The 25,237-nt window shown below is 35.0% G+C and overlaps 1 protein-coding gene across 1 annotated transcript in view; it reads right to left on the reverse strand.

Moving 5' to 3' along the window:
- The window catches only part of EYS (eyes shut homolog), a 718,715-nt gene that overhangs the window by 460,735 nt on the left and 232,743 nt on the right, over positions 1 to 25,237 (reverse strand). Inside the window, exon 21 of the mRNA XM_066314978.1 lies at positions 2,766 to 2,887. Coding sequence (XP_066171075.1) covers positions 2,766 to 2,887 — 122 coding nt within the window. The remainder of the gene's footprint in view (positions 1 to 2,765; positions 2,888 to 25,237) is intronic.

Below are 25,237 nucleotides of genomic sequence, written 5' to 3' on the forward strand. Positions count from 1 at the left end.
TCCATGTGCCAAACTGAAAGCTGAGAAGGAAGAAAAAGACATTTCTCATTTTATCAGCTGAACATTAAAATTAAGTTGAATGAAAGGGGACATATTGAACACTATTCACATCCAACATGTCAAGCTTGACTACTGGTTCAGTATCTTTCTTATCTGATTTTTTAAAATAAAAATATGCATCTGAGATGGCGCTTTTTTTTTTTTTTAATTCTTTTGGGGTGTAATTTATTTTTCTATTACAGGATACGAAAAGAAAGAAGTTCAGTGTCACAGATGTGTTGATGTGTTGATGCTTCAGATTTGCCAGATAGTTTTCATTTCAAGATTCAAAATTGAATAGACTTAGACAAAGAAAATTGACTCAAAATTGAAGTCTTTGATTAGTAATTATGTTTTGTATAATTATTTTCTTATCACAGATATTAATTTGCCAGGAAAATATTTAATTTTGCATTATATTCACTTTTTTTTCTATACAAAAATATATTTTTAAGCAATTGCACAAAAAATTTCTTAGTTTTTAAGTATGTGATATTTTCAGCTGGACTTGCAAATACTTAGGAGAAAGTAAACTAATGAAGATTATCAAAGCATAAAAGAAAGATAAATTTATCTATCCCTTACATTAATTTGAGTTGTAAATTATATCATGTACCAGTCATGGTGTGTCCAATTTCCAAGAAATTGCTGCCAGTAGCTCAACTTACACCAGGAAAATAAACACTGCTGAATCATCATGGCCACAGGCAAGAAAGCTTCATTGCCTATCACTGATGCATTCTCAGAGCACTTGCTGGCCTGACTTTGGACCAGACTAATGCCTGTCCAAAACAATGCCTGGGCACAGCTCAAGAACTGCAATGATCTTTTCTGTTAGGAAATTATAATCCAGTTATCCTGTTTTAAAAACCAGATTTAAGTTTAAAGATATGGCTGGATGTCCTCAGGTTCAGGTATCAGTTACTGCTGCTGCTTAGCTACCATAACACAAACACTTTATCTTGTTGATGTAGCTTTTAAAAGAAAAATACTAGCAAAAGTAATAAAAACCAACACATTTTTAAAATTAAGAGTAATTATGGTCTTTTAGCATCTCTGAGTGCAAACAATGACAGCTCTAAAGATTGAAATTGATTCACTTTATAATACAAAAATAAAGCATTGAGCTATACTAATTTTTCTTGGTGTTGCCAAGTCTCAGAGTCACATTCAACTCTAGGTATCTCTGAGGGTGTTGTTTTGTTTGGTGTAGCCTACCCCTTGTCTATGATGATTAAATGGTATGTCTAATTTTCCTGTTCCATTCTGTCAACTAGGACAAATATCTCTGAGAAACAAAATGCCTGGTGCTTGCACTTCAAACCAATTTTCTTACAAACATTTCTTGTAACAGTTCAGTATTTGCCAAATCCAGAAAAAGTACTTCCTGAGCATTTTTATTATCAATTTTTTTTTTCTATTTTTTAATAGCAAGTCTTTGGATTTGTGCATAAGTACCTCTCCCAGCTATGAGTAAAACCATAAGAAGCCCTATTACCTTCTGCAATACATATAATATTCTAGAGGCTGGAAAAACTGGGAAAATGTTAGGTGAGGATTCATGGCTGCAAAATATCCGTTCACCTAGAATTGTCCTTGAGGGTTGTAGAGTACAAAGAACTACAGGCATCAGAAAAATAAGAACCACAAAGATTAAAATATTTAACAATGGTTGTTACATTCCAACAGACTTTAAAAAGTGAGGAAAAGGCAATTAAAAGATTTTTACAGGTTTTCTCAACATTCTTACACATTCTGTTATTAGAATAAAAATATTTTACCAAACTAGGAAGTTTAATACCACATAAAAATATAGCTGTAAGACATAAAAAAAACATTTTTAGTTGAGTTCTGAACATAAATTAATTAAAAAAAATATTATATTTTTTTAAACTTAGTTATGATTGGCTATTTAAGGCATAATTTCTCCATTGTCAACTGTGGTTAGTTTCCTTTCTCACTGTTGTCTGTATTACCAGGAATATAATCACTGTGAAACAACTAGACTATGTACCATGTACAGTTATTACACTGAGCTCTATATGCAGCCACATCAGTGTCTATTAAGAATTTACAGGAGTCTTCCACTATTGACACCATAATATAGATAAATCCTGGCTTCATGGAGAAGAAACTGATTACTAGATTGTTTATGGAATCCTAATCCTCATGCTACTTAAATAAAAGAAATTTTAAACCATAAATGTATGTATGAAATAAAGATTGGAGCTTAAGTTAAAATTAATATGGTTAATGTCAAATCCTCATGCTTTGTCTAAGGGGATATAAATTTTAGTTAAAGTACTATTTTGCTGGTATTTTAAGCCACAAGGTGGCAGCAATGATATGATCTCCTCATCCAACTGCCCACTACCACTACTTTTAGTCTTTAAAACATCTCTTGTGTTCTAGGGCAAATATGACAGAAAGATAAACTATATTTTCTTTGAAAAAAATACTGTTCCAAACTAGCTCACTTGCTAAATGTTTTTCAAAATCATACCTTTTTCTTTTCTTTTTCTTTTTTTTTTAATTTTATGTTTACCATTAATTATATCTGCTGGCTTCACATGAAAGTACAGTGAAGCACTGTATCCATGACACAAGTCTTTTGCCCATTTGTGTAATAACATTTCCTTCCAAAGCTGGGAAACACTACAGTGGCTGGATGCATAAGCCTGGCCTTCCTGGAACATGACCATATAGTGAGGAGGAGCAATGCTTACCGATAGCTGTTGAAAAGGTCCATGCAGGTGCCATTGTTTCTGCAAGGCTCTGAATTGCATTCATTTGACTCCTTTTCACAAAATTTTCCTTCCCATCCAGGCAAGCAATCACACTGGTACCTCTGTAATTCATTAAGTAAAATAAACAATCTGTTACTCTTTGCAGTTTAATGCAATTACAAAAGTATTACTAGTAATTGTTGGAAGACATTAACAGACAGCTAAACAACTTTAGGAGTTTTTTAAAACCTGAGTGTGTAAGTAAATTGCCACAGCATGCTGGTGAAATGTGTAATGCACCAGCATTGTGGCATCTACTGGTGTTTAGAGACTGCAATTAACTTCGTTGTATTTTAGGGGTTTTGTTATTGATATTTGGAAACAGGCAGAGACAATAACGCTCCAAAGATATATGGGGCTATGATCTTCATATAAACAGAAAAGGGAAAATATTTAATTTTCTAATACACTTTAAAAAATATAATAAATTAAGAGTCAGAATTCTGAAGGGAGTCCAGATTGAGCAATTGACCCAGACCTTTCTGTAGTGATACTCTAACATTCTCCTGACATATTAAAAGCTTGAAATATTTTATTGGAGAAAAGACAAAAAAGAAAGGAAGCTAACAATTTAAAGTCATACTCAGTATGACTGACCTGGGGTGTAGATCAGTTCCACTGACATCAGTTCTTCCAATGAAATTATTTACATGCACATTCTATTATATCTGGTCAAATCAACTTTTGCACCAACAAACTTGTATATAGTGTATTTGTGATTTTTATTTTCCCAGCTGCATTCTGCTTGTTTTGTGCTCATGTTGGTCATCATCATCGCTATGCTTGCTTGGGACACACCCATGATTTCTGTGACCTGGATGTTCTAAATCCACTGAGATAAACTTTAAAAGTCAAGAAATAAAACTGAAGAGTATCTTTCTGAGTTAAGATAGGGTATGGAACACGAGCATATGAAACCAAGTTGGGTGGGAATGTTGGTTTACTGAAGGGTAGGAAGTCTCTTCAGAGGGATCTGGACAGGTTGGATTGATGGGCCAAGACCAGTTGTGTAAGGCCAAGTGTTGGTTCCTGCTCTTGGGCCCAACAACCTCAGGCAGTGCCACAGGCTGGGGTAAGAGCGGCTGGAAAGCTGCCCTGTGAAAAAGGACCTAGAGAGGTTGCTTTATAGGAGCTGAACATGACCAGTTTGTGCTGAGGTGGCCAAAAATGCCAGTGGCATCCTGGCCTGTATCAGCAATAGTGTGGCAAACAGGACCAGGGCAGGGATTGTCCCCCTGTACTCAGCAATGAGTTGAGGGCATACCTCCAATCCTGTGTGCAGTTCTGGGCCTCTCACTACAGGAAGGATATTGAGGTGCTAGACTGAATTCAGAGGAGGGCAACAGAGCTGTTGAAGAGTCTGGAAAATGAGTCCTAGAGAGAGTGGGTGAAGAAGCAGGGATTGTTTGGTCTGCAGGAAAGGAGGCTCAGGGGAGACCTTATGCATCTCTGCTACCCTGAAAGGAGGCTGTAGCAAGATGGGAGCAGGTCTCTTCTCCCAGGTAAGAAGTGACAAAACAAGAAGAAATGCCCTGAAGTTTCCCCAGGGGAGGTTTAGGTTGTATACTAGGAAAAATATGTTAACTGAAAGAATAATCGAGCTTCAGAACAAGATGCTTTGTGAAGTGGTTGAGTTACCATCCTTGTAAGTGTTAAAAAAACATATGGACATGGCACTTGGCAACATGGTTTAGTATGTACATTGTGGTGCTACACTGATAGCACCTTGGACTTGATGATCTTAAAGCTTTTTCCAATATTAATAACTTTATGATAGGAAACAAAGGTTTTGTAAAATATTTTGTTATTTTAAAATGTAATACAGAGAGATGAATTTGGAAAGAAAATTTGTTGTGAATTGTGCCAAAGAAAGGAAGAAGAAAATACATTTGAGGCAAATTACATTACGAGTCCACATGTTGGTGTTTCCTATTACATATTGACCCCAAGATTAGCTCAGTTGTTTACAGCATGATAGTAATAACACCAAGGTTCAGTTCCCATATGGGCTAGTCGCTTTGGAGTTGGACTTGATGGTCCTTGTATACCCCTTTCAACTCAGAATATTCCATGGTCTGTGATAATAGTCACACCCAAATATCTCAGTTCTCTGCATATTTATCAGTTTCAACAGGGAAAAAATAGGCACTACTAATCCATACCCATGAGTAACAATCAGATACCTCTTAAAAACTGTTCTGTTGTCAGGTTAGGTTTTCATTTGTTCTAGGAATGTGAGATAACAACTTGGTTCCAAAAATCTCTTCAAGAAATGAATTATAAAATGAGAAGTGAAAGGAGGCTTGCAAACAGTTTTGTTTAGAAAGCAGCAGTATTTTTCTAGTCTCACTAAAATTATCTGTCAATCAAATACTGAGATTCTTTGTACATTTTTCATTACATGAAGATTGTCACATCAAGCACAAAATATTGCTCACATTTATGTATATCATGCTTATGTGCAGAAAAAATCTAAAAATTCTTACACATTATTTTATCTCTGTGTAGTTTTACAGGAATTGAAATTGTAATGCTGCAATAAACTACATGTAAGCAGATAAAAAGGGTTTTGATAGATACAAGTCTTTACAGAGAAGGACCTGGGAGGCCTGGTGGACACCAAGTTGGACAAGAGTCAGCAATACACCCTTGTGGCCAAGAAGGCCAAGAGCATCCCGTGCTGCATCAGGAGGAATGCTGACTGCACATTGAGGTGTGAGTGATCCTTCCCCTCTGGTCAGCCCCGGGGAGGCCACACCTTAAGTGCTGTGTCAGCTGTGGGCTCTCCCAAGAGAGATATGGAGCTATTGGAAAGAGTTCAGCCAGTAACATGTTTAAGAGGTTGACATATCTCTCAGATAAGGTAGGGCTAAAAAAGCTGGGATTGTCAGTCAGGGCATAGCATACACCAACAACATAAACTGACAGGAAGCTGCACAGTAGAAAGCATGCAGTAGATCAAGCAAGAGACTGAAGGAATAGAATTTTATACCTATTTATATGTAGTTCCCCTTTATTTACTGTAAATATGTATTACCATCCATTGGAGACAGATTAAAAGAAGTGGTACCTTTGAGTTCCTGCAAACTATCTTTTTGTCCTCTAAAGAACACAATAAATGCATGAATAACTATAGTTATTCTTTCTACATAGCTCTCCCTTAAGTACAATATGCTTAAAAAGACTGTTATGTGCAGTATGCTTAAGAATTGATTTTACCAGCTAGGGTAAAAATTTCTGATCCCTTGCACACGTGCCAAGAACAACATATGCATGTGAGCATGACTTTGTCCAATTAACTGCATGTTGGAAGTGCCATTTAAGAGCATTTGCATATTTTCCCTTCTCCAACACTGTAAATGAAGAATTAATCATTTCTTTAAGCCCTAGTCAATGTTACTTCACTAGGAAATGGCAGCTGAACATCTGGTAAACATAAACTGCAATGAAAAATATTCAACAAACAAAACAAAGATCTGAATTATGAACAAGGGAAATCTTCAAGCCTGTCCTGTGTAGATACAGGTTGAGCTGAATTTTTATCATGCTCCAGATATGCTCCAGATATATGCTCCAGATATGTTTTCCAAGGCTTAAAAAAAAAAAAAAAAAAACCAGAATCAATTTAATTTTTAAAAATACCCATGGGGTTGGACCATTTTTGGGGGGATTTTAAAGATTTTAATTCACAGAAAGAACAAAAATACCTCACCTGGAAATGGAAACACACAAAAGGAAACATGGAAGCATCTATTTATGCTGTGTGCTCCAAGTTCTGTCAGACCATTCCTTGGGGTGCAACCCTTTTCCCATTAAGACCAAACAAGAGGAACCTATTGTAAGACTACTTGTCATTGCCACATAATAGATGTACTCCAACATCTACAGAAAAGTCATAACAAAACTCTTGTCTATAGGAATCAGGGCTTTTTTTCCCTGCAGAAAACCTTCATGCAACTTCATTTTGTTAGTGCTAACAGCAGTTCATTTAACCCTGTGAAATAAATGTGAACATAAAAATGTAAGCATCTGTGAAATCATATTTGCAATTGCTCTAAACCATATTGAGATCCTAACATTATTTATGCCAGCCTTTTTTTGCTAATTTAAGGGTCTTTTCTGAGTTGCTACTTTAGGGCTTACTTTTAAGTTATTATTGATTTAACCATTTGCATAATCATACATATTAACTTACAAAATCAGATTCCCATTTGTCATCATGGCATTGTTTTAATTGTGCAAGTCTGTTTGTATTTATATCCTAAATAAGCAAGTTTGTTTAAAAACAGAACAAAATAAAGCAGAACAAAACAAAACCAAGATATCTGTTCATCTTCATTTGGTTAATATTTACTTTCATTTTTACTATGGAAGTCTGAGTGAAAACAATACCTATGCAGAATAAAGTCCCAGCAAATGCACTACTTTTCTGCCTTCTGATAATGAATTATTTACCTGTTCTTCACAGATTGTAGGTAGAGTGAATGTATTAACCGTGTTGCTCCACAAATTAAGGAAATTTGACTTCTGACACAAAGCAAGCTCTGCTGTTGCTACTCTAGAAGACATACATGGCTTGCTCTAATATTGGTTAATAACTCTGTAATAATCAGATTGCTTAATTCATAGCAAAGAAACACCTCTGGGGCTGAGTGTCATGAGGTTTGCTATATGATTATTAATACTGATGTTAATTGTAAGAACGATTATAAGAAGTGACATAAAAGAATAAGGTGAAAATATTGTGAAACATGGATTCAGAAGTGATAAAAAATTACGATTAAAAATCTAATTTCTAAACAGTACTACAAGTGATTGGTTCTAATAAGACTATTAGTTAAAAATCACCAAAATTAGTTACTGAATCTTATTATTAGAATCCCCAACTGATGTATTCTTATTTATTACTTTATTAAAATACAAGGATTTTTTCTATTTTGCTCTTGCTATGTAAGTTACAAAGCTTATGTGGTGATTTGTGTTAAGCACTTAAAAATGTGAAATACTATGGTAAATAACATTAAGTACTACCTATCTACAGAAGTTGAGGTAGCATTAGGCAATGCTAGATATTTTTAAAGACTTCTAAATTCTCTATTTTTATTTATATGTCTTTTCCTGTACAGTTATATCTTAAAAAGCTGACCAGTATATTTATTTGTTCTTCCAAACCACTTACATTCTTTTGTACCCTAAGTTATTATAAATTATATAACATCTGATACAAAGGATAAACCAGATTTTTTAATTCAAATTTTAAGCAAGGCTTACTTGGAGAAACAAACAACATTTTAAATTTGCTTCTTTCTCTAGCATCTTAAATAATGAATAAGTTAAATTAACAAGAAAGCATATTTGAAACAGCTGGTACAAGTAAAGTTTGGTAAGTTGTAGTGGGTGTTTGCTTTACATTGTAGTAATTCTGTGTATCTTAAAAGCATTTAATAAGTATAAGCAAAAAAATGAGATTTTCATCATATTTGAATAGCACACCAGTAGTAAAGAGAAGCTTACATTTTCACTCAGTGCAAGTTCAGTTTGAAATATGGCTGGTATCTAGACATGCTGCGTATTCCTAAATGTAAATAAACTGTACTATAATTTGTAACCACAAAGAAAATTATCCTAAACGGGAACACTTGTTATTTGCACTGCAGGTCTCTGTATACAACCATTTCACAGAATGGTGCTTTGCTAAAATATCATAATTATTGCTGCATTTGATATTGATAATTTTAAAATGACACTCTGTAAAAGTATATTTTGGTGAAAGTTTAGTTCTCTTGAAACTGAATCACAGCTAATGCCAGTAACAGGCTTCTCTTAAAATTATTTTTGATTTCATGTTATATTTAATATGCAAATAAATTCTGGCCTATGCCTTTACAATTAATCAATAATTTCCATCACTGCTCAGATATGACAGTTCTCACAGACCTATGTAAGTCTTGTTGGGGTTAGTTTTCTGTGTAGAGATTTATCTTTTACATGCTGAGGCATGAAAACATGCAACATGGTTTTTACTAGGATTGAGACCGATATTCCATTTGAGCATGGACAATGTTAAACATTATGTATGTATTAGGTTTGCAGAAAAAAGGAAAAATACTCGATAACAAATCCAAAGCTCTGTGAATTTATATTTTTTAGTCAATTCAAAATGTTATTTTATGAGATGCTACAAGAAATATGAACATTAGAAGATGATAAGAGGTACTTAAGAACAATAATATAAACAAATGCTACAATCAAAGTGTTTTAAAAGTTGTTGAAGTGAATAAGGAAATTTTTTTCCTAGGAAAGATGAAGGCTTTAAGGAAAAAAAAAATAATTTTATACTGGCCCAATCCAACAATAATTTTATGACAGCAAGCTAAAGTCAGGTTGAGACCTCTTACGTAATTAATAATTGGTGATAGGTTTTTTTTGTCTCTACTTTCTGACCTCTGCCATTTATTATGTTTATACCTTTCTTTCGTTTCTCTTCTAGAGAGCTTACCAGGAAACGTGCCAATCAAATCATCTTCACATGACAGGTGCTTAATGGTAGAGGAAAATTAATGAAAAACAGCAGCCTTAGCTTGTTTGTACAAAATAAACCAAATAACTAATCCAGCTAGTGACAGCCATTGGAGTATCAGCCTTTGATCAGTGTATCTGTTTTGACATTTAACTCAATTGTTCAATGACCAGTGAAAGGTCATGAACATATTCCTGTTAAACCAAAGTACTGACAGGAGCTTGACCCCCTAAAAGCTTGTCCAAAGCTTTCAGTTTGCCCCTGGATCTCAGGTAACAGGAGAGCTGTGGGAATTAACTGTGATATTCCAAAGGAATAGTCTAGGTACAGACAAACAGAAATAACATCTTGCTTTTGAATTACAAACCTGGTTTTGCAGCTGTTAACTTTTTAAATAAAGAAAATGTAGTAGAACAACTACTGGTTTCCATAAAACAAAACTATCTCCTGCCTTAATATAACAACTCATTTAAATTTAGATCTTAAGCATACAACCATTATCACATCAGTACACTTCAATCACCACTAAAGTGTCATTTTTGCCAACCTCTGGCTCAAAACTAAGGGAAAGTTAAAGAAGCTGGCTGTTCCAAATATACTTCAAACTAAATACCCTTAGAAATGCCTAGACATTCAAAATATTATTTGATGTTAAGTCTCCTCTTTTGAACTTTCACTCATTCCTACTTTAAATTTATAGAACATTTAATTATAACAAAGTACATTACAGGAAAACCATTTGGAGGAATGAGACCCTGGATCCACACTCACCTGAATTTGTAACTCTTGTGGCTTGGCTGTGCTTGCTGTCAGAGATATGCCATCATTTTTTACTTTTTAAATTAGAAAAATATGCAAAGATGTTTAAAATATAGTGCAAACTTCCCCATGTATTTACCTCATACATCTAGACAGTTGTTTAATGCCCAGGTAATGTGCATGTCTTTATGAGAAGGTTCAGTATCTTTTCTGTCAAGAGTTTTGTCATTCTGAGCCCAGTGACACAGGTCCTGGAAGGACAAGTGGGTGCCTAGAACCAGATGGCTGAGTTTCTCAAAACAAGAATCTGAGGCGCTATACACAGCCCGATTTTTTATAATTTACTCCATGACCAAAGAAAAGAAATACAGTGTTCCAGACGTTTGCTTTTGATATGTGTCCTCTGTATTAGAAACTAAATCTCAGAGCTCTTTTCACCTTTTCTTCACTCACAGCTTTCCATTACCAAAACTAAGAGTATGCAACTGCTTGATAATGCATAACTGAAGTTGGTTCATACAGTAAAAACTTGGGTCAGTCTGTTTATCAGTCACCTAGTGATAGCTGCATCCAGAAATAAAAAATTCATAGCAGCTTCTGATTGCAAGAGAATTTCTGTAATACTTATGGTCTCAGAATAGCTTGTTATAAGAATCAATGCTTTCTGGGAAAGGCACACACTGTGTCCAACAGTCTAATTCACTTGTTGCATAACAAAATTTAGAAATATGTCACCAAAAGTCAAGTACAAGCACTCCTTTGAAATCCAAATTATTGAATTGAAAAATCAATGAAAGCTTACTTTTGATGTTTTTTCTTAAAACTCTATGATACTTAAAAAAATAATAAAGAGGTTGTCTGACAAGAATTAAAAAATATATATTTTAATTTGCCAAGGGTTGCCACCATTTTATAGATGCAGTTTCCTAGAAGGAAAAGAGAGAGGGAAAAGGGAACTGTAAAAATGGAGACAGACCAGATAAATCGAAGGATAAGAGTGTTACTAGCCCTCCCCATTTTTACAAAATTATTCCTTTCTGCTTTAGAATGTTTTTTCTTCTCTGCTTTAGAATGTCTCTGTCGTACTTTGTCTTGAGAATCCGAACATGAGTTTAAGATCACTACCCCCAGATTTTAGTAATGTGTTTCTCCTTTTCCTGAAAAATACAGGTAATTATAGATTTTTCAGCATACTAAAGGACTATTAAGAAAGGAATTTCCATTACAAAATATTTTCACAAATAAGAGAAAAGGGAATAGTATTCTTTCAATAAAATCCTAACTTAATACTTTACATTCAAATGTTAAGAGCTGTCTTCCCCTCTTTCTCTATTTTCCTAATACATAGTTAAAATTAATTTTAGTATTATTTAGGATGAGGCAATAAAATATAAATAATTTCTGCTGTAAATTAACTATACTCTGGGCTTAGAGAAGTAATACTTGAAGAAATTACGACTTGGGATTTTATTGTTCTATCTGTGGTTGGTATGGTAGAGGTTAACCACTCTTTACCTGTTAGGTCATATTTCATATGAGAGAAAAAAAGGCTTTTCTCTCTGATAGCAGGAAGTTTAAAGACTTTCATTCTAATCTTATAAGGCTGTAAAAATATTTAATCTTAGCTATAACTTTTTCTGTCTCATTTCCACTCCCTGGGAGAGCTTGATCTTATTAAGGGCAATCTTTCGCAATTTGCATTTTGCTGGCTGTCCTGGAGTTTGCCTCTTATTACTTTAATGAAGTTCTATTTCTGGATATTAAAGGTGCTTGCCTATAGGACTTCAGGAGGCTCACACCTTTTAATGGTATTGCAAACACTGTACCAAATTAGCAGCATATTGATGGCATCAGTAACTCATCAATAAGCCACACAGAAAGACTGAATTTTTTATACAAATATGATATATTATGTTTATTTTCCTATTGGTATGATTGCCATTGTTTCATTATTAGGCAGCTGAACCTCTCTTTCTCTCTTCTCTCTCTCTTGTCCCTCCTTCTCTGCACCACTAAAGATGTAGCCTGTGTAGCCTGTCCTACTCATGGAATTCTACCCAGGCCCTGGCGGGAACTGCTGAAGGGTTGGATTTGTTCAGCCATTGCAGCTAATGGGAGGATTCTGAAGGAAATAAACCAAAACAAACTAAAAAGAAACCCCAAATTGGAAGTGCAAACCTGATAGGAATATGAGGAGACAGTGGGGGATCCAGGGGGGATGAATCAGAGAGATTTAAATAGGGGAAAGCATTAGAAAAATAGGATTGGCAAGACAGACAGGGAATTGAAGATTCAGAGAAAGAAAAGTGAAAGGACGTAACCTCTGACTTTAAAATTTTTATTAGCATTTGTAGATCTTTATCAAATCTGATTTTGATCTTCTTCTGTTAATGGGTTAAATTAAGAATTGAGGAATGCTATGAAGAAATGTGTTTCCTGCAGGCTGAAAGAGCACTGTGAGAATTGGATGTAGATCACCACAGGGTATTTTCTACCAGCCATCTCAGGCAGATAAATATATGACCATGGTTTATCAAGACTTACATGCATGATCCCTACTCTTCCTTTTTCACCTACAGTGTCATCTCCTTCTTTTTTGTCCTGAGGTACAGGAACATGAATTTCTATGTGAAATAATTTTAAAATGCTAGTATCTGGAAAATCAAAACTCATACATATATTAAACTATTAGAGAGTGTCCAAAGGAGGGCAGTGAGGATGGTGAAGGGCCTTGAGAGGAAGCTGTACGAGGAGCAGCTGAGAGCACTTGGTGTGTTCAGCCTGGCGGAGACTGAGGGGAGACCTCACTGCAGTTACAGCTTCTTGTGAGGGGAACAGGAGGGGAAGGCACTGATCTCTTCTCTTTGGTGACCAGTGACAGGACCCCAGGGAATGGCCTAAAATTGTGTCAGGGAAGGTTTAGCTTGGATATCAGGAAAAGGTTCTTCACCCAGAGGGTGGCTGAGCATTGGAACACGCTCCCAGGGTGGTCACAGCACCAAGCCTGACAGAGTTCAAGAAGCATTAGGACTATGCTCTTGGGCACATGGTATGACTCTTTGGGATGGTGCTCTGCAATGTCAGAAGGTGTACTCAATGGCCCTTATGGATCTCTTACAACTCAACATATTCTGTGATCCTGTGATAAACAACTCCATTTGGTTTAATAAAGAAGGAAAATAATTCTCTGAATGCAGTCTCACATAGAAGTTATCCAAAGAATACATTGCCATCAAGTATTATTCTCACAAATTACTTCTTTTTTAGGAATTCCCCAACATTTGTCACCATTTACAAACATAATAACCAATGCCAAGGTCCCCTCTTTACAAAAGTATGCAGTGCTTGCTGAAACTCATTCCACTTGTTTGTAACTCTATGGTTTCAAAATGTTTTGAAACAGAGAAAGAATGAGACAGAGAGGACCTTTTTGCATGTACAGCATAACTTTTTTTAAAATATTTTCTTAAAGATATTGAGATACAAGAAAGCAAAATCTGTCTTCTAAATAAACAACATTTCAAGTTCTTTTTACTTTATATATATCTCCCTAAATTATAGGTTTGGATGTTTCACTTTCTCCATATGACCAGAACAATGTAAAACTCTAACTTTATACAACAGCAAAAAAATTTAATTTTTTATATTAAATCAATACTATTCTGGGAATAATTTGGGGGGTTTTTCCTTTTCTTAACTTTAAGTGAAAACTTTAGTACAAAATTTTAAAAGTGTAGTATCAGGGTTAACTTAGTGGGAAAAAATTAGAAGAATTTTGAACTTTGAACCAGTTTCTTTGGGCCAGATGATTTAAAAAGGAAGTGCATAGCAGTATAATTGCTAAATACAAATGTAAATAAGTGATTTATCTGTAATTAAATGATTGTTTCTGAAAAGTATATGAAGAGATAGAAAATACCAGTGTTTGAAAACACTGAACATTAAAGTAACTTTAAAAATAAAAATTATGTCAAGAATTGTTTCTGCTCTTTTTTTTTTCACTCACAGAATGTGTGCATGTTTGAAAGAATGCAGCTGAAAAAAACACAGCAGAGCTCTGCAACATTCTGTACATCGAGAAATTATGAGGTAAGATAAGATAAGTGCACCAGAACAACTTGCTGTTTTGGTATTTCATTAAGAATGCATACTCTGAACAGGAGCAAAGATTATTTGCCTACTGATATGCATGGGAAAAGCCAGTATAAGCACAATTCTGGATTAGCTGCCACAATTGTACTCAATAATAGATGAAGAAGGAGGTTTCAATTTTTTAAGACAAACATTTATTTTATTTGCTTATTTGGAAGACAAACCTTTCATTCATAATGAATAGTCCATCTATAACATGCATATGAGAAGCTAACTGGGACTTTTACAGAATTAAAATAAAATAAATAAATTTTTAAAAAACTAAGGAAAGGTTTGGAATGATCATTTCATTAGAAAGAAATTACAGTATAATAAAAAGTACTTGAGTAATGAAGCTGGTGAAGGGTCTGGAGCACAACCCTTATGAGGACTGGCTGTTTATCCTGGAGATATAAAGGCTCTAGGGGACCTAATCACTCTCTGCAACCACCTAAAAGCACAGTTAGCAATGTGGGAATGAGTGTCTGCTCCTAAGTTACATGTGACAGGAAATGAGGAAATGTCCTCAAGTTGCACCAGGGAAGATTTTAATGGGATTTCAGGGGAGAAAAAAAAAAAATCGAAAGGGCTATCAAGCACAGGAATAGGCTGTCCAGGGAAATAGTTGAATCACTATGCCTGAAGGTATTTAAAATTTGTGTAGATGTGGCACTGAGAGACACGGTTTAGTAGAGGACTTGGCATTGTTGGATTAACAGTTGGACTTGAACTTGGAGGTGTTTTCTACCATAGCTGATTATATGATTCTAACCATGGCCTGGAGGCATTCCCAATTACAATTTCTCAGCTATACCCACGTAAGCATTGCTGTGACTTTCACATTTCTGGAAAATTATATTTCCTAATTGTCCTAGTTTTGTATGGGATAGAGTTAATTTTCTTTCTAGTAACTGGTACAGTGCTGCTATTTGGATTTAGGATGAGAATAATGTGGATGACTCACTGATGTTTTAGTTGTTGCTGAGCAGAATTGACATTAAGTCAAAAAATTTTCAGATTCTTGTGCTCTTCTGCTACTGAGTAGGCTGGGGGGCACAAGGCTGTAAGAGGACACAGCTGACCCTGGTTGACCAAAGGGCAATTGTGATGCCCTGCACAGCATGTAAAATTAGTGAAAAAACTGGCCATGGGTCTACTGCTTGGGAACAGGCTGGGCATCCATTGGTTGGTGCTGAGCAATTGGTTTCATTTGCATCACTTGTCTTTCTTGGATTTAATCTCTCCCTCTCTCTCTAATGATTTAATTTCAACCATTAAACTTTTCTCAGCCCCCAACTTTTCTTACTTTTAGCCCTTAATTCTCTTCTCTAGCCCATCAGGATGTGGAGTGAGCAAGCAGCTTTCTAGCGTTTAGTTGCTGTCTGGTTTAAATCTTGACATAAAAATTAAGTCTGTGGTGCATTTCTCTCTCACAAGTTAGAGAAAAAAAGAGATAACAAAGATATTCTGATATACCCTTGCTAAATAAAGGCTGTGTTTGATGTGTGTTCTACTTATCTGACAGTTTAGAAACTGAAGGAAGTTTTGGAGTTGAGAATCAACAGCATCATAAGAAAAAAATATACATCTGACAGTAGCAGTGAAATAATTGGGGCAATTCAATAAAATAAAAGATTTAGACAACTATTGTACAGAGGAGATTAATTCAGTAAAGACAGGGGAGAAAAGCCTAAGACTGTAAAATCTGAGTTTTCTTGGCATCCATGACATTTAGTACACATCAACTGGATCAAAACCAAAACTAGCATTATATCAAATATTTCTTTGTTGTGTATTAAGTACCAAGTTTTAAAATAGAGTTCTGAATTTTTCTTTCCAGATATGCATTTATTTAAACTTTTTTTTTTTTTTTTTTTTTTTTTTTTTTCTAACCCCAAATTTAGTGTAAATTTCTATCATGCAAAGCAGTTGGGAATAGAGACTCCATTTAGGTGGAGACGCCTAAACTGATGGTGGTTTTGAGTGCACTTCTTGATTCATTCTTCGTAATGCTGAAAGCCATGATTATTATTACAATTTATCCCCAATCTTTTTTTTTTTTTTGGGCAAGGGGATGTTTCTATTGCTAAAAGATCACACTAAAACACTTGCTTCTTTTGCATAGTTCTTTTCTCTCCCTTTGGTTCCTTTCTCTCCTAGCATTACATAGAACAAACCTAAGATTTTTCAATCTCTCTTAATGAATGGCACCTGGGTACTAATAGAAATAGTATAGAATTTTTAATTGATAAACGTTTAGTGGAGGAAAACTGACAGCCTAGAATGTAGGAAAACAAACAGGGAATACAGCCAAAACCAACAGAAGTAATATAAAGCTGGGAACCTGGAAGCTACAGGTGTGCATAATGCAGGCTGAGAAGAAAGATCTGAGTTTTTATGTGGTAGCAGGTACTGTGAAAAGGTATACTTGGCTTACTGTTCATAATTACAGTTATTAATGAAGCTGACATATTTAAAGCATGTGAAAAACAGTGTTTCAATTATTGTTCATTCCTCAAGCATGAAACAACTATCACAACATGACTAAAAAGCATATGTCCACAGCCAGAGGAGATTGGGAATGCTGCCTAGGTAATAAAATTAAAATGCAAGACTCTTTGATATGCCTTTTGTGTCTTTCCCCTGTGGGAACACATGCAGAATGTGCATTTTTGTTCTTTATAGCACTGGGACTTTAGCTTGCAGATGCTTTACAGTTTTAGACTTATTCAGAAATCATTTAGTGACAGTCATCCCAGATGTATAACTAACCAGAAAGTGGCAACAGAGTAAATCAAAAAATGTATTGTGTTTTTCTCTGCTGCACAAAATATGACATTGTTTCTCCTAACAAAAGACAAAAAAGCCCCCAAATAAATCAAAACCTAAACTAAACAAGGAAAACCGAACATCCCCTCACCCTCCCCGCATCCCAAATCAGCTCAATGTTTGAAACTCAGTCTCTTACATTATATTTGTATTTTAGGACTAAGCTAATTTTAAGAGGAAGTTAGATATTTCTGAGCTTATTTTTAAAAATACTGCATATATTTTATTATGGTCTGCAAATATTAATATCACAAATCATCTTATAATACTAATCTCACATGAGAAATTGCTAACAGTTTTGCAGATCCTAAAATTATTTCACGAAGTGTGTAAAGTGCAGATACTTGTTTCAAAGGACATTTCAGATATAGCCTATGCACTCATAAAGTGAAAGAAGCCAGACCAGTTGAAAACTTGCAATCCTCCACCAGTAGTCTTTTTTTTTTTTTTATCTTTTTTCTTCATTATTTCTATATCTCGGTGATTGCATTTGAACAAGGTTCTTGAAGACTACTCAGCACCTCAAGGAACACATATCAAGAAACAAAATATCTTTGTCTGTAGTAGTCAGAATGAAGGAACAGAAAATAACTCCTTACTAGGCTTGTATTTCCTATTACTGACTAAACTACATCAAGAGAGACGTTACAGTGAGATATAAGTCAAGCTAGTCATGCCTTGAAGCTACCTAAAGCATCTAGGTACTCACCTCTCAAAGAAAATGGTATTTTCTATGGTATCTGTCAGTGCAGTGCTAACAATTAGCTGGTTCCTTCATGGTTCAGTTCAGTTCAGTTCAATAGTATACCTCTGCCAACAAGCAGACTGTCAGTAAGAACAGTCTAAATTTAGTTTTTGATGTCTTTTAGGGCTTGGGACAATATGCAGAGTTTCTTCAGAGCACAAATTCTGGGTTTCATTGAAGTGGTATGACATGCACTGTTATGGACCACTAAGAGTTAAACTCTTTCAATCACTTGGCACGTTCTGTCTGGCTCTGTTAAATGGATCACTGATTTTCTAGTGGGCACAAAACCAGACAAACATACGGACAACATTTATAGGCAATCAGTACATTTACACTTAATTTGAGCATCTCAGCTGACTAATGAGGGACAGACTTAAAGCCAGAGATTTCCAAGCTGTTGTCCATACTGAGATCACAAACTGCTGTTTCAGAAGACTTGTTCTTTATGAATCTACTGGCCAAAGCAATTTAAAACCCACCATGTGTTCATATGCTTCTTGTTGTCATGGTGCTTATGGTTCAGACTCACTAATGTTTTTTAACTCAGTAAACTAATGTTTTAGTTTACCCAAGGACTAGGTTTTGGACATGAATTTCTCAGTTGTCCTCACTTAATTGTGCTTTGCCATACATTAGTCTCAGTGCACACAAATCCAATCACTTTTGAAAGAAGCTGAAACAGAAAATGTTCCCGCCTAATGCTCTCTGTAAGTCCAAGTAACAGAAAGCTCCTCCCTCCAAACAAGTATATAGTTTGCAGCCCGGTCTCAGCACCCATAATTTCACTCTGGGGTTCTCTGTGTTGCTTGCTAACGTAGCTTTACCCTTAATTCATGTATGCTATAAAATATGAGTGAAAAGGACAGAACTTTTCCTTTTTGAGTTTTGGAATCTGAAATGGATTTTGATTTCTGATACCTTGTGCTCTGATCAACACATACTATGTTTACAAAGAATGTCCCCACTGTGACTGTTTCACACTTTCAGTGAAGTACCCACATAACTAAATTTACAGATCCATTTACAGAACATTTTTTGTTTAAGTAAGAAAAGCATAGAAATGTCACCTAAAGTCATATATGATCTAGTCACTAGTAACTAAAAGTCTTATTCTATCCTTGCATAAGTCAATCTTAAATGTTTTAACTCTAAGATTGTATTAAAAGAAATTGAGCTTTCTATTCTTGTATATTCATTTGCACTCAAGTCAAACAGTTGTTAAATAAACTACTGCTGCATTTTCTAATGGAGATATTTTAGTGCCATTTCTGCTGCCATAATTTTCTCCACCTAACCAATTTCAACAAGTGTGATCCACCTTTTTATCAATTCTCAATACATAATTTCTGCAATGCATTTCTAGGGTACTATTTTTGTTTTTTCTATATCTGTAAACCATTCCCATAAAGATTTATATCACTGAAGTGAAAGGTATGTATTAAACTCTAGGTGTTTTGATGAGATACAAGTATCGAGTTTCTGTATTGAAAAATCATGCATAAGTAGACACTGGAAGGGACCTCTGGGGATTTTCTAGTTCGCCCTGTCCTGTTTACAGCAGGGTCAACTATACCAGGCTGCTCAGAACCTCATCCAGTTGGGTTTTTGATAAATCCAAGGATGGATACTTTACTTCCAGGCAACCTATTTCAGAACTACCTTTACAGTAAAAAAACCTTTTCTTTATATTTGACTCTGTCCTATTGGCATCCTCCTTATTTTGTGTATAGAGAGAAGTGGGCCCTCTGCAGTGTTAACATGATTATCACTTGCATCCTTTGTTTGACAGCTGAGTCTGTCACTTCTTCACTTGATTTCGGTTGGCCAATCTGTTGTGAAAGATATTTCTGTCCCTTTTGATCAAGTCAATTCCACATCTTCCTAGCCTCAGTTCTGTGAGAAGGTCCCATGGTCCTGAAAGATGAAACTCTGTTATCAATACCAGTTATGTAAGCAGTTGTTGACCAACAGGATTTATCCACACTTTCTCAAGCACTTCCTGTCATTGTCAGGATTGCAAGGAAAAACATAGGAGCACCCATGTCCTTTATCATGCTCCTGGAGACATGGAGTCGCCTGTGGTGTGTTCCAGGTCTGCACTGGCCATATCATTAGTACCTGCCTGGAAGAGCAGCAAGAGATGATAGTCCCAGGGCTGGACAAGCCTTGTTAGTCTCACCATGGCATCCCAAATCCAAGCCCTTGGAAAGCAGCAATCCTGCTTAAACAACAGGTAGTACTGGCAGATGGGGCCTTCATTCTCAGCATAGAGTCCCCCTCTACTGTCACTTGCTGTTCTTTGTTGTGCTGCTGAGTGCTTCAGGCTCAGCTGGTTTGGACACTCTTTTGGCATAACTCCCAGTCCCACATCTGCTGCAAGGACAGTGAACCTGTTCTGCATATTCATTAAATACAAAATACGATAAAATTCATAAATTCTTTTCATGTTTTGTTGCTTCTAGATTTCACCTCAGGGGGAGTTCTGATGGAATTCTCTTATACTTTTTTTTCTTGGTTTGTTTTTGGCTTTGGTTGTTTGCTTTTTTATTATTCCCACTAAAGAAGGTCTAGCAATTCCTGAATAAAAATTGTGGCATTAATTGGCATTTCCTCAATTAGGAAAAAAATAAGGTAAAAACCCCCAAACATCCAAAAACAAAAATCCAAAACATAAATGGAATACAAAGAATAACTCCACGTCACCTCCATATCTCAGTCATGCTTGTTCTCCAGACACTCAACGGTTCCACTGAGCATGTGTAAATGAGTGAAAACCAAATATGAAATTCAGAATTTTCCTAGGGAAATTGCAGTGGTATTTATACTTCAGACTAGATTATAGATATTTGTTAAGAGAGTGAGTCTAAATTAATGTGGTGAAGCTTTTGCTTCAGGTAATCTGCTTCACCTATAAACAAAAATAATTCTATACAAATTAACCTTAAGAAGAGTACTAGATTGAAATATGAGAGATACAGCATCTGACTAGAGCAAAATTTATCTGTATGGAAATATACATCTTATTGAGATGTATATTATATTATATTATATTTCCATCTTATGGATGGAAATATACATCTTACTGAGATGTTCAGGGGCTACTGGCTAGTATTAAAGCTGTACTGAAACAAACATGCATTTATGCACTATATCAAGTCTTTGTCTTAGCATAAAATATTCATAAATTAATAAAATGTTAGTAGAGAACTCAAAATAAGATTTCTTTTTTTATAGCAGATCCAAAAAGGTGATGAAGATGTTTAACTCTTTTAAAGCCTTGGCATCGTGTCTCAAAGAATCAAATGCATATATAAACACTGCTTCAGAAAGCTTCTGGTTAACCCCAAGTTCTGATGGGTATATGTGCAAGCGTGTCCCTGCATAGGGCTTCAATAGCCCTTACAAAATGTGTTTGAAGACAGGATTTGAAGTAATCTGGGAGAGTAATGAGGAAATAATCAAAGGCTGTTATGATTATTTTAAAAGGAAATTTAGTAAAGAATTTTGATTTCAGTCAAACCCACATCTGGCATAATCTCACATTTTCACAATTCCATAATAGACCTGCAGAAATAATTTAATATGATTACTTACTAAATGAATGGAATGTTTTCCCAGTGCTTTCAGAGTCAATTCTTCTGTAAAAGGATAAGCTATTAGAATAATCCTAAAAATTACTTTTTCTGGGAAATACCTCAGTATATTTCAGAATTGTACATTATGCAAATAAAACAAATTCTATACAACCAGAGTATATCTTTAATATATTTTTTTTTCTCTGAAAGAGGATAGCTAAGCAACACAAATAAGAGCAACTAACTCTTACAACAAGTAACTCAGAGCCTAGTGGTACAAGACCTGGTAAATTGTCACAGGTGTTCTTCAGCTCCCTCCTTTCCATTGTCACAAGCAAAATAGGATAAGGGTCAAATGATAATGAATGAACAAACAAACAAATAAATAAATAATACTGCCAGATATGGACCCTGGGCAAGGTCACATTCCACTAGATCAGTTTGCTTCCAGGGATGGGGCATCCATAACTTCTCTGCGCAACCTGTTCCTGTGACTCATCACACCCACAGTAAAAAATTTAAGTCAGAATCCTTGGAACAGAATATTAAAATGTAAAGGAGGACATATTGGAGAACACCAAAATAACTAAAATAAATGGGATAACAAATCTTTCTCTGGGCTATTTTCCTTTCCAAGTGCTATGTAATTTTCCCAAGTCTGAAGAGGTTAGTGGTGACAGAGACCTAATGAAACTAGAAAATGACCTTCTAGTCTTTGGATGACAAACATTAATACATAACCTCTCAGTTGTAAACATTTTACATGAATTATTTCCATTTTTTTAATATGAACAGAAATAAGAGACTGTTTTTATTCTTGCAGAACTTACTTCATTGTGAATGAGACACTATAGTGTAATTCATAATTGGTGGAGTGGGAGTAACACTCACGTTTTCTCTAAAAAAGCAAACAGTCAGGAGCAAAACTATTTCATATACTTCTAGTGAAAGTATTAAGCGAACACCCCTCCTGCTATATGGAGAATTTATTCCATATTTAATTAATTCTTCCAGTTAATTATTGTGTGTTGTGTGGCAAGGACATGTGCACAGGAAGTTTCAGAGAGTGACTGAGTGCCTCTGAATGTCACTATCTAACTAATTTCAGAGTCATTTCCTTGTGGACTCATGTCTTTCCATGACCTGCTCTATAAGTCTGCTAATGGCATGCGATTGCATAGTTTTCTGCAGCTAAATGCCCTTTTATAGATTTCTCTTCCTTATGAATCAATTACATTTTTGTAGTTCCAGGTCTCTGTAATACCACTGCCAGTCTTTTAATGCCTTCAAAGACACAAACCCTCCATTTCCCACCTCAAACATAATGTTAGTCTCCATATAGTGCATAAATCAAATTTAGGGTTATGCTTTCCACAAGTAGGCCACAATTCTCCAGCTTCTTCCTTATGTTGTGAAGTTCTTCACTTCTTTCCCTGCTGTCACTGGCTTTGTCTGTCCAGCCTCCTCACTGCAGGCAAAACTTAAAGCACACCATCTGGGACTACCTTCCTGTATCTTTACCACATTGATTTGCCTTCTGTTCACAAGTCTCATTGGAAACCCAATCTTTAACTTCCTCTTAATCTCCATTTCCTCTACTTTGTGACAGTTTTATTCATTCTGTAGAGTATTTAAAATTCAGTTTATAAAAAAGAAAATAGAAAGCTTTCACTGCTATGGTATTTAGTGGCATTGTGGGTTCAAGCTACACATTATTTATATGTCTGCACCTTCTTTCAAAAAAAATACAAATTAAAACATGTTAAAATAATGTTATAAATAAAACAAATAAATGAAAATATGATACTTGTTTGCCAAAATCAACTTTCAATTACATGAGTAAGGCATAAGCTATCATAATCACTCTATCCAAGTAATGTATAATATCACAGATCAATACCAAAGACATTATCCTAAGTCAATAAATCAATAGTTAATTTTGTGTATTCCAATGTCTTTGACTCAACTAGACTTATTAGAGGATAAAGGAATACACCCAATAATGACTAAGTTTTCAGTCTTTTTCCTGTTATATTCACTATAGTACAAGGCAAAGGAGGGAGGCTTATCAACAGATATTAAAAAAAGCCTTTTATTGAAGGACTATGAAGACACTGTTCCTTTTTTTTTCTTTTTTTTTTTTTTTTCTTAGCTAAATATAAGTGGAAGATTAAATATTTCAGGCATGGCAAGACAAATCTTCAGGGCAGCACAGTGAGCTGTATTAGCAGCAAAATTTTGCAGAAGTACTGCGGTAGCTGGTAGATTTTTAGGTGAACTATGGCTGCTGTATAGCTCTTTTCTAGGATGTGTAATTGGCAATATGAAACTTACTTGTCCAGCATTCACAACTTCACCATATGGGTACCCACAATGAGGTCAATGTATAAGTTTAAGTCACATAGAAGTCAATTTGAATTTATTTGACCTGGGAACCATTTAAGATCTTGTCATTTGGTATGTACACTGGACACCATCCATATAGTATGTGGTCTTTCAGTTAGGTTGAGCTTTCAGACCAACTTCAGGTGGCAGTGCTTCTTTGCTTTATTTAAAGCTTAGAGAATTCCCACTCACACAGAAATCTAGAAACTTTATTGATGCAGACCTACCTAGCCTTTTATTCCCTTTCAAGTGTCAGACCACCTGCTCTCATCCCCTAGGAAAATGATACTCCTGAAGCACTTTGTGTGCTTCTCTATATTTTAAAATGAGATATAGGTTTTGGAGATTAATCTTTTTCTTTTAATTAAATATAAATTCTAATTCTTTTAATTAAATATAAAGTACAGAAAATTCTGGTTTACAAAGAACTTAAGTGTAGAGTACCAATTTAGTAAATTGTTTTAGGTTAGTCCAATGACCTGACTAATTTTTTGGGGGGTAACATAAGCTGTTAGAAGTTAGCTACTATGTACTTTAGTCCTCAATACCAAAGGTCTTTTCAAATCTTTTTCACAATTTATGCAATGAGCTAACCTACTTGTGTGTTATGCTCTTGAATTTTAAATTATGGAATAGGCCTCCTAGCTGTCAACTCTATTTTTTTTTTTTTGTTATAAAACTAATATAGTGGCAGTCTCTCTCTGTCCTTCACATAGGTCTTCCATACAACCTAGAATATAAGTTCCTAAAAGACCTGAATTGCATGATTTCACCTTGTTATAAGAACCTTTTTTTCTTACCAATTTAAAAACAGAAACCAAGCAAAATAATATTTCTTCTTTTAGTTCAAATTGGCATTATTGTGCATTATGTTATTGGAGAGCGCATTTCCATAACAGTAAATTTTATTTAAAGGGAAATAATTGCCTTTTGAATCAAGTAAGTATAGAGAGTATACCATAGGAAGGACATGGGATTGCAATACAAGCATTATCATACAACTATAGCTTCACCTACATATTTTCTGATTATTTTCTTTTATACTATGTGGTAAAAAAAAGAACCACATAGTTGGTTGTTTGTTGGTTTTTTTACTGATAATTTCTCTGACAGCCTGAATGCTTCTTAAGGAAAATATTCATGTTGATTCATATTGTATGGTCTAAGTGTCTCTGTAGAGTAAGATGAAAACAAATTGCTTCTTGACAGATTCCTGGAAGGAGTGACAGAGAACATGGGCCACCTCTGGTGTTGAAGTTTTCACAATGTGAATTTTGTCTTCTTTCCTCTCATAGAGGAATCAAGTGATAGAATGATTTTATTTCTGAGAAGATAGAAGTTATTTTTAACACATTCCCTATCTCTGAAACTAATATATCTGAGGAATTTTGAAAATAAATGCTGAAGTACTTAAAGTACATCAGTTTTCTTGGGTAAGATACTTACTTACCCAAGTAAGATGGGT

Source organism: Sylvia atricapilla, chromosome 3, assembly GCF_009819655.1.
Source record: "Sylvia atricapilla isolate bSylAtr1 chromosome 3, bSylAtr1.pri, whole genome shotgun sequence".
Taxonomy (NCBI): Eukaryota; Metazoa; Chordata; class Aves; order Passeriformes; family Sylviidae; genus Sylvia; species Sylvia atricapilla.